The following is a 14,828-nucleotide window of genomic DNA, read 5'->3' as shown; positions in this document are numbered from 1 at the left end:
TCATATCCGATCAGCTACGACCTACATCTATACAAATTATAACCATAACCGACCGACCGTAATACACATAGAAATTGCCTACCTAATCGTGACCCTTGATTTTTTATTTCGTAACCATTTCGATGCTCATAATTTAAGAATTTGAGCAACACATTTCGTATGGCTATAAAAATGTCGGTCTAACAAGACAAAATGTTTGATCCTTGTAACAATATTCCCTGCAATTTGTGTTTTAAGAAGTCGTACTGTTATCCTAGCTAGGGTATTATTATAATTTATATGTAATAGCATGGTCCCCACCTGCAACACCATGTCCATGTCTTCATCAGGTGCCATCAAATTGCACGAATTTTGTGCTAAATCAGCACAAACTTCATAGGTTTCTCTTTCAGGTCCATGGTTCATGCACAGTTTTTTTTAACTTGAGCAGCTTTGGGAAAAGAAGTCATGTTGACTCAGGAGTTGTGGAATTGTTTAATCAATTAAATATTAATGAGACAACTGTGGACCCGACCATTCTGACATAAACGGTACCCGTTGTTGGATTCTGATTCTGAAATTTAGTACAAACTAGTTTGGCATTTTTGTCATCTTTATAATAAGGGAGATGATATGAGTAACCGCACTCTCATCCTCCATTATACTCTCAATTTTATTTGTTCAATCTCGTTCACATTTTTTATGATCTATAAGAAATTTTGCAAATCTAAAATCACGAACGTCTTCTACACAATTTTATCTTTCAAATGAGATCCATAATAACATACTTTCGAGCTCGTCATCACACAAGTATTTATACCTTGTCATTTAAGTATTTATACATAGTATTTTTCACATATGACACTACTGACATTTAAAAGTATTAATATCAAGTATTACAAGTATTTATACCTATGTGGTCAACTATTTTTGTTAGAGAAAGGTTGACGTAGAGATGATTAGGGAAATGTGATGCGGAGATGCGGGGTCCACGATTGGGTATAAATACTTACAAGTATAGATATAAATACTTGTACGATGCGGTATAAATACTTGCACAATGAGATATAAATACTTGTGTGACGATGAATCCGAAAGTACGTCATCATGGATCTCATTTGAAAGATAAAATTGCGTAGAATACATTCGTGGTTTTAGATTCGCAAAATTCCTCATAGAACGTGAGAAATGTGGAAGATATTGAAAAAAAGAAAAAAAAAAACTCACCTCTAAAAACATGTATGATTCTTCTCTCCATGTAGTTTGAGTGGTCTCTTCATATAGTTATACATGCAAGTATTAATACCTTAATTTGCAAGCATTAATTTATTATCTTCCAAGTATTTATACTAGTGTTTTGAATAAATTTAATTAAATTAGCTAGTTAAGTTAGTTTATGGGAAGTTAAAATCTGTTTAAGAGATGGGGGTATAATGCGGGTACTGGAGTGTGGGGATTGAAATAATTATTCTTATAATAAAACAACCACAGCTGCCGCACAAATAAAACAAAAAGAAATTCACAATTAATTTGCTTGATTGAAATTTGAGTTATAAATATTATTTTTCTTTTAATTATTGACTAGCGTTTTATCACCTCTTCCGTACTTGGCGTGTTATATTTTTCAAGATAATAAAATTTACACGGTTTGTATTTTTATTCCTATTTCTTTCCATTTTGCTACTCCAGTTAAGAGTTTCCAAGGACTAACATATCAAATGCTTGATAAAGCGAACGGTGGGAGGCGGGGGGTTTTGTAATCTTTTCTCGAGTAGAATTATAATTTTTATGAACCATTATGCTATATATAATTTCATGAACTATTGGTTCTATTTCAACATCGACTTTTTTATGAAGCATAGAAACTGACTTTCATTTCGTTACAAAAGTAAAAAAAAATTAAGTATAGACGAACTATACTACAAGGGCGTGTTCGGCAGACGGACGGGAATAGGAATAGGAATGTGATTGCAAAATTTTTGAACTAAATTTTACTGTCCACGTGGAAAAAAAAAAATTCAGTCTGAGTAAATTTGTTTTTTCCCACGTAAACAGTAAAATCCGAACACATCCTAAGTTTGGCTCTAGAGAACGTTAAAAGATGCAACCTTAATTTCTAATGCCATATCCAATGTAGCTCCAGCTTCCCTTATCATCAATGACTCACTGTTCATTTCATCCCAAATATTACAACAAATAATAACGAGCAACTTGAGGCACCTGTTCAAACTTTAGACAGTATATTCTATCTGCTTTAGACAAAAGCAAACAAGAAATCCGAAAAGCACCCACTAAATACCTTCATGGCCGGCCCTCGTGCTGGACAGCCAGGGCGACCGCTCCCGACTCCAAAATTCAAAGGACCCAAAAAAAAAGTGTATATATATAAAATAAATCAATTTGTATATATTAAAAATAAATAAAATATTAGGATCCAAATTTTGTATATACAAAGAGCTCAAATTTTTCTATAAATAGGTATGATTTATTTGACATATCAATAAAAAAATCAAACCAGCTAATTGTTTTCACAAGTACTTCAATACCATATGCTCATAGGTCATTTTTGCATTTTAAAAGTCCAAAAAATCGATCCAAACTGTTCAACATGATATCCATATTAAAACGTGCTTGGAGACCAAATATTACATTTTTTTTTGAATTTTTTTTACTATTTTGAAGGTAGGTAGAAAATCATTGTTTTTTATGGTTCATAATTTTGTGAACCAATGGATTTTCTATCTATCTTAAAAAAAGTAAAAATATTTTAAAAAAATGTAACATTTGGTCTCCAACGACGTTTTAATATGGATATCATATTGAACGGTTCGGATCAACTGTTTGAATTTTAAAAATGCAAAAATGACTTAATAAGCATATGGTGTTAAAGTACTTATGAAAATGCATTAGCTGATTTTATAAAAAATTGTATATATAAAGGATCCAAAATTTTCTCATGTCCCGTACCTCAAAATCTTCAGAATCGCACTGAATACCTTTAATCCTTCAATTTTTCTGTTATTGAATAAAAGTCCAAAAAAACAATATAAAACGACAAGCAATAAATGTGTAATGGACTTCTGAACCCCACAAAATACACACGAGATAGATCTTCTTCATCTCCTTTATGCAAATTATCTTCTATTAAAATATAGTATGTAATGCTAAGTGCTAAGTGCTAACTAACGAACCAATTTATTTTGAGAGAAATTTTTAATGGCCAAACAGATTGTTGTAGTTTATATGTTACCCCACCAAATTTTTAAAAATGATATAATATTTTACTGTATATGATCCATTACTCTCCCACTGGCAAATAGTATCATCGGCAGTAGAACTAAAATCAACAGAGAAAAAAACAATAAATTAGATAAACAAGACAAAAGAAAGAGTCTCATGTGTTTCCTTCCCAAGAAAATCTCTGGATGTTTTGTCGGGCGATCAAGTGTTCTTTAATTATTATAACTAAAGCTTACCTCGGCGCTTCTTAGTTCGTACCTTCGGGGCTCGTTTGAGCACGGTTTTAAAAAAAAATTCAGTATTAAATAGTTTGATTCTAATTCGGCTACTTATTATAATTTTTGTACTACAGTAGAAGAGAAAAGGATTCGTTTTATTTCATTGTTCTCTTTATAGAAATTATATTATCTATAAATAAATAGAGTATGAGCTCAATGAGTATCCTATCTAACTGATTATGTCAGAAAATACTTTCAACTTTGAAGCATTTTTTAAGTCCAGTTTCCTGTCCATTTGCTTTGTACTGGACTTATCCAGTTTCTGAATTCTGATATCTTCTACAATTATCAAGGAGTTCAAGTTTGACCCAATCCAATTCGTACTGGCCCGGTACATTTTTCATCTCGTTGCAAAGAGAAGAAATTTTTTTTTTTTTGACTTCTTTTACCATTCCTCGGCTGATTGACAGCTCAAAATCAGTGACCCGAAACGTTTGCAATAAACAGGTCATGCCAATCTAGCTGGATTAATGTACCAGGTTTTATTGCTGAGAGAACCTGATGATGCCTCTTCTTCTTAGCAATGAATCTGATCATGCATTATTTATCAATCAGCTTGAGCAGCTAGTTGATTAGATCGGTAAGTTTTGATTTAAAAAATATCCAAAAGAAGAATAGCAGAGATTGTCGTGGTACGTAAAGAGACATTATTCTCATGTGAAAGGTCATAGGTTCGAAATCCATAAAGTGAGAAAATTATCCGTAATATACATTGGAGTTTAAATATAAAATGGATGACTTAATCTCCAACCCATAATTTAAAAAAAAAGAAATATTCAGAAGAAGAATAGCACAAATTGTAGTTATCTCTCGGAATTAACACACTTGATCTAATGTTGGTCGATCGAGACATTGCTATCAGTCAATGGTGAATCGGATCGTCTGGTAACTCGTTTAGAGTCATGAAACTACAGCTCATATAAATTGCCTTGGATACAACAAATGCATGCTAAGAACTGAATTATTATGTTTGATCCAACAATGTTAGAAGTAGCTTCGCGATCATAGAAAGGAGCCTAGAACTGCAATTTCCTTTTACCTGTATGAGATTTTGCGACAAAGAAAGTGTAAGACTACCTTTTGGAAATGATAAATTTTCAAGTTTTGACATGCTCTGCATGTTGTTTTTGTTCATGTTTGAAGGAAACAAATGGGCTTTGGCCCTTGAAGCCTTCACAGCTGAAGAAAGGAAATAAGCGAGAGTGAGATGGACCAGGTTGAACCAAATAAGTCTTTTCTTCAACTTTGCCTTCTCTTCAAATAATTTATTGTCTTGTTAATTTTTTTATATTTGTAAAGACTTCAAAATATAGTGATTTTGTATCATGCTCTGTGATTTTTTTTCTAAAGAGTTTCCACGGAAAATTTTATTTGTTTTTTATTTTCTTTTACTTAATTGTTTGTTGTGGACCTGTGGTTGCTTCTTGTGTATCTTCTATATTTCTACATTTGAGAGAATCTCTATTCTTATGTTATGCACGTAGTTGTCCTGATCCGCCAACAGCTGAGATTGATTGAATATCAGCCCTTCAATCACATAATCTATCTTCTTTTGATTAAATACATCTATTTTATGTGTAAAAGTCTTAAATTTAGTTAAAAACAAACTCGCCACAAGAACTGCTACATGGTTTGTCACAATTAAAATTGAATGAATTCTTAGCGATCCATTTCCTTATTTCTCTTTACAACTATCTCTAATTCCTATAATTAAATTATTTCCTTATTTCTTTGTTTTCTCCATTTCATTTCTTCTTTTCCTCCATAGTTTCGACCAGTGTTATCAGAACCGGACCGGACCGGTCGGTTCGACCGGAAAAAACCGGAACCGGTCTCTTGTCCGGTTCGGTTCTTATGTAGAATCGTCTGTGTAAATAAACCGGCCGAAACAGGTTAAACCGACTGGTTTTATTAAAAAACGATGAAACAAACCATCCGAAAAACCCCGGTTCAAAACAGATTCTTCCCAACTCTTTCGCACCATTCGTAACCTCCTTCGTTTCGATTTGTCTCTGTTGATGAGTGAAGACAAGGCAAGATGACTGAAGGGAGAGAGGAGAAATGTGCGAAATAATAAACTCAACAAAAATAATGGTTTCAGAAATCTAGAATCCAAAGATAGGAGGTACTATGAGCTTCACCCATGTATGAAGCTGTGGCTCCGTATTTGACACAAGATAAACAAAATAAGTAGAAAAGCAAGGGCGAAGATTCCTAAGCCGGATATAATTGATTAAAACAATACTGCTGGATTATATAAGAAAATTGGTTTGATTTTTTTTTTTTTTTCTCGATTTTCTGATCTCCTCTCCTATGCACAAAACCATTACTCATTCTCAAGGTTTATTTTGAAACAAAATTACAATAGAAACTGTTGAGATCAAATACTCTAATTAGTCTCATGTAATCAATGATTAAATTGATAGAACACTTGAAAGGTTAATACTTTTAGTTGATTTTATTGAATAAATCAATGCATTTAAGGTGTTTGATGAAATGCTCAAATCAAAATAGAATTTTTATGGTCGGCAAAATTGTTTAGAATACCTCATCTAAATATAAATTAAGTACACAGTAATAACAATCAATGTTTAATGAGTCAATTTCATAATTTTTTGAGGATTTGCCAGTATCATTCTTGGAAAATTATATATGAATCAAAGTACACTGATTAGATTTCCTACGAGCTGCAACTTTCGCTTCAGAGATGTTCAGTTGACACTAATATTAAGTTATAATTGTTTTAAAAAATCAACGGTTGAACCGGTTGACCCACTGGTTCGACCACTGAACCATTGACCCGAAGCTTTGCCGGGTCGATGCCCGGTCCGGTTCTGATAACATTGGTTTCGACAATGAAAATGGAAACTATCATATCTTTTTGGATTTTATTTAGGACTACTGTATCTTTATGAATAGATGAATAACAGATCTTGTACTGATGGAAACAAACATATCTTTCCGATCTAAATATATATGTAGAGAAAATCTTTATTTGAATCATTTAATCATATATTTTCCAATTTTGTTTATTTACATATTATTTCTTATCTAAATCGTTTAATAACATGTTTTGCTTGTGGAGAAAATTAGATATTAAATCACAATGATACTTTAAGAATTTTTTTTATATTATATTTGATCTTTTTTTTTCATTTGTTGTTGTTTCTTTTATTGTTATTTATTATTTGGATATCTATTTTTTCTCATTTGTGTCTTTTATTTTCATTTAAATATATATTTTCTTAATTTTGTGTGAATGTCAAATAAAAATGTCTCTTTATATTCTATTCAATCTTATAATATATTTCCGTTGCAATGCACGGGCACGATACTAGTATTAATGTATACACGCATTGTGTACATTACTCCAAAATGTTTCCGCTGCACCTTCCCAACAGTTTTCATGCAAATATAATTATGCATTGTTTCTCTGTCCAATTGACCCAAAAGTGGGTCTCATTCTAACATTCTAACGCTAATTTGATATGTTTTAATTCTTTTTTTCCTTTTTATTATTTTGCCTTCTCCTGTGTCTAATTACAACTTTTTGATGAAATCAAACAAAATTATGCTAACAAAACTTTTTTTAGTTCCAAGACTAACTAAATCAAAATTAACCAAATTTCTTGGCTTCAAAAAATGCCTCAATCTACAGTGTACCAGGAGCAGCGACAATAATAAAGCAAGTAACACAAATTGGTTGCATACTCGCATTAAGCTTGTTTTACTACAGGACCAGGGGAATTCAACGAATTGCAATTCAACTACGCGATTATAATAAAATCTTCATGAGAAAAAGTTCTAAACCAGTAATTTTCTTTAAAGTTAGATCAGTTACCACTTACCAGTATGGAGTTCAACGAATTGCATTTCAGAAATATGCATGCCATAAAGAACTGAAACTACTAAAGAATAAATAAAACTGACTACGTAGAAATAAACAGACCAATATCAAAGATAGACTAAATAATTTATACGCCTTAATTACCAAAATGTATTTTAAAAAAGGTAACTTCATTTCCCATTTGACTTTTGAGCATTAAAAATCTGGCACACTGTAATGATACCTTGCCAGAAATTCCAGCACCTCAAATTCACTGTTGTTCTAAAAAAATCGAATTAATGTGTTGTGATTTTGGTTCGTAGGACATAGTTTCTGAACTTCAGTATTTCAGCGGTTTGCCTGACTGATATCATGTACATAAAATATAATTTCGTTAGATATAAGAAAATCTGACGAGCACAATTTTTTCCTGCGTTCATTATTTCAATTTTATGCGTACTATATTTAAATGAAAAACTGTACACGTAAACTCAATCTCTAATTCTCTATATATAAAAAATAAATCCGTAATCAATCACTGGTGCAAAAATTATTTGGTACTAAATCCAAGAACGCTGGAAGAGAACCGTAACAGAGGTTCCAAGGCACTTGGTGCGAACTTCCTTGCAAACAGGAAACAAACTGAAGACCCGTTACCATTATACCGACACTTCTGTTCGTCTTTGACCCTTTTGAGAAACGCCTCTGTGACATCCCCCTTGCCGAATGTTGCCGGGTGGGACCCACCCCTCGACCAGTCAACCCAGGTAACACTTCGCCCAGCGATCAAGCTAGGAGATTCCAATGCCAACATGGTCGGGAAGTAGTGCTCGTCGACGTAGCAGGGCGGCCTACAGAATTCCTTGAATTTTAGAAAATATTTGGTGTCGGATATTATGTTGACTGCCAGCGTTCGTTGCACCTCGAACCACTGAGACCCCTTTCTCCACTGAGAGACATTAACCTGTTACATCAAATAATAAAATCAGATTATTCTAGCAAATGAAATGTCTACAGAAAAAAAATGCTCAACATATTATGATACACTATTTACATGTTTTTGCATATACTAAATTGAACTTATTATGTAGCAATAGTTCTTGTCTCTTACAATCGAAAATTTGTTAACACATGTACGAGTGTGTATAAGTGAATAGAAATGATCACCTCAGGTGCCATTCTAGGGTTGTAGCGGCCTCGACCATGAGGGCCGGGATCAATGAAGGAGCCAACGAAGCTGTATTTTGCTTCAATGAGGTACTTGTAGACGACGGGGAAGGGGAAGAGTGGGATGCATGATTCTGAGAGGAGCACAAAGCGCTCGTTTGACCAGTCGAGCAGTGCATTTGCCAGTAGCCGTCGCTCAGCTTCGATCATGTTCATCTTCCCCCACTCTGCCGGCTGCAAATGTTTGTAAATTAAGAAATAATGATGAAACTAACAAGAGAGATGTTATTACAAGATGAATTTACTTGGTTCAATTTTCTGTTGGGTCGAAAAAAAAAGGGAAAATTTCTGATGTACCCATCTAAAATTTTGAAATAGCTAATTTCTCCATCAAAACATCATAATATCCAATATATCTATACAAATTTAAATTTCTTTCTTCAATCCCCATTTAATTATTTTTCTTTTTATTTAATTATTTTAAAATTTAAAATGACTATTATGCCCCTTTAATTGTAAATAGATATCTCCAGTACTTTAATTTTCTTTTATTCTTCTTCCTACGCTACCTCTGCTGTTAATTTTTGTTCTTCTTCAAAAGCTGTCGTTTCTTTTTTGGTAGCAACCGAGCTCTCCCTAAATCAAAAATCATTGGAAGCGATGCCCGTGCCGCTCTCCTCCACTGACCCCTCATCATACTCCCTAATGCCTCTACCTCTCGCGCACACAGAAGCGACGTCTCCTTTTTCCCGGCAAACCTCTTGCACTCGGACCACCTTGCACACGAAATCTGCTCACTCCTCTCTTGCACAGTATATTTCGATCCCATCGCACAGGTATTTTCTTACTTTAACTTGGAGGGGGTGATACTTGGTACTTGTTTGTGCCAGAGAAGACGATAGGGTTCAAATTAGCACTGGTATTAGTCGGTATTAGACTTGACTGGCCTGCTGGAAACTGTTACTATCTAATTATGGGTTCGACTATGAAATTCAGGTATATATGTTGGTACTAGATTTTAGTACTTAGTTGTGGCACTTGTTTTATGTATTTCTTTTGACAAGTTTTGACGATTAGATGTACATATATTAGTTTGTCTTGTGAAATGGATCTTTAGCTCAAATATCTGGACAGAGTCCCTGAATCTTCAGGGGGACGATGGTTCGAATCCATCAAGATCCTTAATAATACCTTATTTGAATTATGAAATTAATTATGCTTTCATGAATAATTAATACCTAATGGATGATGGTTCCATTTAACTAATACCAAAATGTTGAGGTTTTATATTTGTGCTAATTTGTATTAGGTTAGATTACTGTTTTGTAGTTCCCAAGGGTACATAGTTATCAGTGAAATGTAATGCAAATACCATTGTGCCAGTACAACATTACTAGTGATTATTACGGAGCAATTACAGTATCTCCAAACCAGCAAGTCAGAAGAGTGCATACAACCATATGTTTTTTCATTTGGTGTGAGAGATGTAGGCAAATATTTACATGATAAATATGAAATGGTACAAGGAATTAAATGGAGGTTAAAAGGGAGTATCACAGTTGGTTTACGGGGCAATAAATTCATATGGAACCATAAACATGCATGCTCAGGGATGTGAATGCAAATTCACAAAAAATAAACAAATGCAATAGGGAGCACATCCTGAGCATCTGACACCATTTTTTATTTATTAATGTAATCTACCTTTGTTTCTTATTTGACACTTTTCTTTATGTCTAGGACATTAGTTAATAGGACTATTGCAAGTATATTGTAAAATGCCTAATCATGATGAGTAGTGCCAATTATACCCAATAGATAACTTCTAATTCAAATTAACCCTAATTTTGCCTCAATGAATGATAATTACCTTTAAATTTCATGTAATTGCTGAAAAGTTCAAACTGAATTGAGAAATAAGATGTCTTGTGTAATGATAAAATAAATTGATTTTGATTTTAATAGGTTCAGTCTAGCAGATAATGTTTCTGGTATGTACAGGGCTAAAATTGTAAATTTTCAGTGTTTTGATCCATTTATGTTGAAATTTTGGTTTGTCCAGAGACTTTTCTGCAAGATTCCAGTGTTTAATAATGTTTTTGGTGAATTATGGTACATTTTGATGCATGTTCTTCACTTTGTAGAGATGGTGCCTTGATTTCATTTATTCATGTGTTTACTTTAGATAAACCATCATATATTTTTGATAAAAAAAGTCATTATATATCAGGCAAAGCTCCAAATAAATCTGTGCTCTCTTCTATTTACTTGCTGACAAGAAGTTTGGAATTCAAAAATAACAAAAATGCATTTATTCATTCTAATTGATTTCAATATATAAACTTTGCTCTATATACTGGCAAAGAAAACACATCTTGGTAAGAACACAAAACTAGTTTGGTTTTTAGATAATAAGATATATATGTTTTTAAAAAACCAGCAATTGAACCGGTTGAACCATCGGCTGCGTAATTATCTTCCTTTCTAAGCTTTTTAAATTAGCCAATTGTTTATCTGGCACTTGTTGAAATTCGTTCAGATTACCCTAATTGATCTCAAATTTAATTAGGCAAAAATAATTCACTAGTTACAACAATGTGCCAAAGCAAGCTTGTTCATGTCATAAGAATTATATATACTGGTTAATTGAGGAGCATACCAGAACCCTGTTCGTTTCCTTGGCTTAATTTAGTCTTTTAATATTTTGTTTTTTATTGATTTCTAACCCCTAAAGGAAAAAAAATGACATTAACTACAACTAAACATAACTTAACTGTGCCATATTTAAGATGATTATTTAAAATAAATGGAAAAGAAGAATCAATCATGACTCTATTCTATTTTAAAAGCTAGCGACTGATAACAACAAACGGAGGAAGAGAATATGAAGAGAGTAATCTCTTATCGAGTAATAAAAAAAACAGTAGAACAAGAGCAGAAGACTAGGAGAGAGAGAGGTGGAACAAATAACACCAGAACAAAGAGGCGACGAATATTTGGCGCCTGAAGGAAGATGAACGTCTCGAAGAAAATAAACTTTCTTTCAATCCTGTTAAAAGTTTAATGGACGTCTTCCTTTAATTTTCAAAGGGTATTATGGTCAATTCATTTTTTTTAATGATAAAATAAAATAAAAAATAAATAAATGGGGATAGAAGAAGGTAAATTAATTTTTGATGGGGATATTGGATATTATTGTGATATCATGAGTATATTGGCTATTTCAAATATTTAGATGGGCACATTGGAAATTTTCCCAAAAAAAAAAAGGTTCTGATGGGCTGTAATATAATGAAAAACTTTCTGGTGGGCTCAATGATAATTAACCCAGATTCTACGAGGTGGCCTTGTAGTTCCGGTGTGAGCATGTTGAGCCTCCCACAACCTCTCAGAATAGTTGAACTTTTATAATTAAAAGGAAATAAATCAGGTTTTGATCATTGTAATTACAAGAATGACAGTATATCGACATGAAAATTTCTTCATAGTAGTTGATTTGTTATTTGACTGCATAACAATTCCCTCATAATTATTAAAAAGGTACATTTTAATTTTTTGTATATGAGATCTTTTTTTTATATAAGAAAGGTGGATGTATAACTTACCAATTTTATTTTATGTACATAAAGGATTCTTCATTTGAATTTCAAACTCACGATCTCCATAGAAGTGTTGTATTTTTGTTATTAGGTCAAAGACTGATTCTTATATGTGAGATTATAATTTATAATTCAACTAGAAAGCTTTGAAGATATTTTGAGTTGCTTAAATACTAATAAAGTAAAACGGATTCGAAGTTTATTTGAGTAAAAGATAATGACAGAGGAGTTTTAACTTTATAAGCGTTGTTTTGCTCTATTATCTGTCTGTTGTATGAAGGCAAAGCTTCACTGTCAATATCTTTAACCGTCTATTTCCTCTTTCTAATCGTGAGTCATGCAAGCACTGATTGTTTGTTGACTTCTATAATACATGGTAACAAATTGAGAGATTTGTTTTATCAATTCGGAAATGTGAGAACTTTATATTATTCCAATGATTGAATAGATACGCAACACAAGGAATCAAAAAGTCACTTGCCGTGCTTGCGGGATTATGGATTCTAGCGGGGTCAACACAACAGAGGAGAAAACTTTGCAATGTGGTCCCTACTAGTTTTGGATCTGTTAAGAATATCTAAGGGATCAATATGGCAATTTTAACGGATATAGAAAGAGACAATTTATGATGCTGTATTGCTGTAAGTTGGAACAAAAATGAAAATTTTCCCAAATCCACCCTGTTTAGATTCTTTCTTTATTTTTCTACAACAGAGAACTAGGCGGTCGTTATTTAGTTGCTTAAATTCTATATATATTAGAATATAGTCAACATAAACAAGCTCTAGTTATACACCCGTCTGTTTTCCAAGATGGCTGCTTCAATTTTATTAGTTAAAATGTCTAATAAAATTGTTATTATCCACATAAACCCCAATTAATGCAGATAAAAAGCAAAACCATACACGTCTTTTTCCCATTTAATTGAGGAAAACTGCATCACTGAGGATTTCGTTAATTTAATTACTTCTCTTAAAGTCATAATTTCATTTATTACTTTACCTTTGCAAAATATAGTCTGTCATTTTTACCCTCGCTATCTATAACTGATTTCTATTTTAATTTATTTTTTTCCTTTCCTGAGAAAACATACAGAGACAGAGGATTTCATAAAGAACATTCTTTTCTCTTCTCACAAGCAAACTTTAAAAAGATTGCTCAATCAATTGTAAGTTTGTAACTATCCCTACAACAATGGGAGATATAAATAAAAAGGAAAACCTAAAATAGTAAATTAGAACTGATTACATACCTGACTTGGTATTTGTCTCTGGTAGAACACCGACTTCCGGCCAAACTCCGGTGTATACTCCGGCAAGGCATGGACATAAATTGAGAAAAGACCATCATGCTCTTGAAAGAACTTCTCCCAAAGTGGATAGAAGGGCAGAGGACCCCTTGTCAGAAACATAAACGCAACCTTTGGTACCCTTTTAAATGAATAGTTTTTCACTTTTGGTACCAGCGAGGCACGCCAGAACAACTCTTCCTCTGTCATGTTATTCATCGGATTCAATGGGAGTTTGATCCAATGGCTGAGATTGAGAGTCGGTGTATCAATAACCGGGTCGAATCGGGTACGGGCTTGAATCACCACAGCTTGGAAATCAAAGTAACCGGTCGTAAATAGGCTTAGTATTATAAACCCCAGAACTAAAACAGAGAAGAAAGAGAGAAACTTGAGGCCTTTTCGAGGGGAAGATGGTTGCATGGCTTGCATCTGTGATCCAACAAGTTGTCGTAAGTGGACTTACGGTGATTTGAGTTTGAGCTGGGGAGATTTGAAGAACTGATTGATACCGATTTAATGAGAAACGGTGCGGTTTTAGATGGAGAATAGATTAACAGAGCGTTTGCGTTCGCTTCTCGCGCTCTTTTTTCATTTCTCTTTTTCCTATTTACAATTATAATTTGATTTGCAAATTGGTTGAGATATGTGGGGCACTATCAAGTATCAACCATTCGACCTCGAGAAAACCGAAACCGTGACTAGTCCTTCTTTTCATTAATTTTCTCAACATGAATTCAACATTTTAAGAAACATATACACTGTAAATAAATAATTACAATTAATAACTATTTTATAGATTCTTTTTTGCTTAGTAACTATTACAGACCTAAATTCACATTTCATTTGTTGGTTAAATTATTTATAACTGTCCTAAAAAACGAAAATATTCTTAAAATGGATTAATAATATTATAATTTAATTACGAAACAACTTACTTCCTGCCTATAATTAATAACTTAATTCATTTTCGTCTAAAAAACTAAAATTAGGCCTATCAATTTCTACCACACATTGGGCAACAGTGACATTGTTACAAGATATTTTGGATCGAAGTTTGTCAACTATAGAAATCTGGATAATGAGGTGAGGTCATATTCCTCGGCCTGTTTGCCGACATGATTTGAAATGAGATTTATACAGGTGTCTCAGTGTTTGTTTTATTTCCTAGGCCTGTTTGCTTACATGATTTGTGCATACTATTCTATTGTTTAGGCCCAAAATTGAGCAAAAGTAGAGCTTTTATAGCCTTTGGACCAGAATGGCAGAATGCTAAAATTATATGCTATATCATTCTTAATTTATTTCTATATTCTGCATTAAATTAACTAAATAAAGAAGTAACTGTAAGAAATAAATCACTCTCCTTAATTGCAAGATAAAAAAATTTAGAAGTGTGGTATCAAAAAGATATAAAATATAAAATGAACAATTACATCCATATCAAGAGA

At 32.9% G+C, this 14,828-nt stretch overlaps 1 protein-coding gene across 1 annotated transcript; it reads right to left on the bottom strand.

Moving 5' to 3' along the window:
* Positions 1-7,698: 7,698 nt before the first annotated feature.
* LOC144572350 (glycosyltransferase BC10-like) lies at positions 7,699-13,998 on the bottom strand. The gene is made up of 3 exons (XM_078321889.1): positions 13,342-13,998; positions 8,491-8,724; positions 7,699-8,287 (listed from the first exon to the last, which is right to left on the bottom strand). Exons 1-3 carry the CDS (start codon positions 13,807-13,809, stop codon positions 7,874-7,876), a joined length of 1,116 nt encoding a protein of 371 aa, XP_078178015.1. The 5' UTR covers positions 13,810-13,998; the 3' UTR covers positions 7,699-7,873.
* Positions 13,999-14,828: the final 830 nt, after the last annotated feature.

This window comes from Carex rostrata, chromosome 20 (genome assembly GCF_964058835.1).
Source record: "Carex rostrata chromosome 20, lpCarRost1.2, whole genome shotgun sequence".
In the NCBI taxonomy this organism is placed as follows: domain Eukaryota; kingdom Viridiplantae; phylum Streptophyta; class Magnoliopsida; order Poales; family Cyperaceae; genus Carex; species Carex rostrata.
Note: the sequence above shows the minus strand (reverse complement) of the source record. Positions and strands in the feature narration are given on the sequence as shown.

Coding starts and splice junctions, on each gene's coding strand:
- LOC144572350 (XM_078321889.1), bottom strand. CDS start 13,809: ATGCAAGCCATGCAACCATCTTCCCCTCGAAAAGGCCTCAAGTTTCTC. Junction 8,725..13,341: donor AGAGACAAATACCAAGTCAG/GTATGTAATCAG, acceptor AAACATTTGCAG/CCGGCAGAGTGGGGGAAGAT. Junction 8,288..8,490: donor ACCCTAGAATGGCACCTGAG/GTGATCATTTCT, acceptor TTGATGTAACAG/GTTAATGTCTCTCAGTGGAG.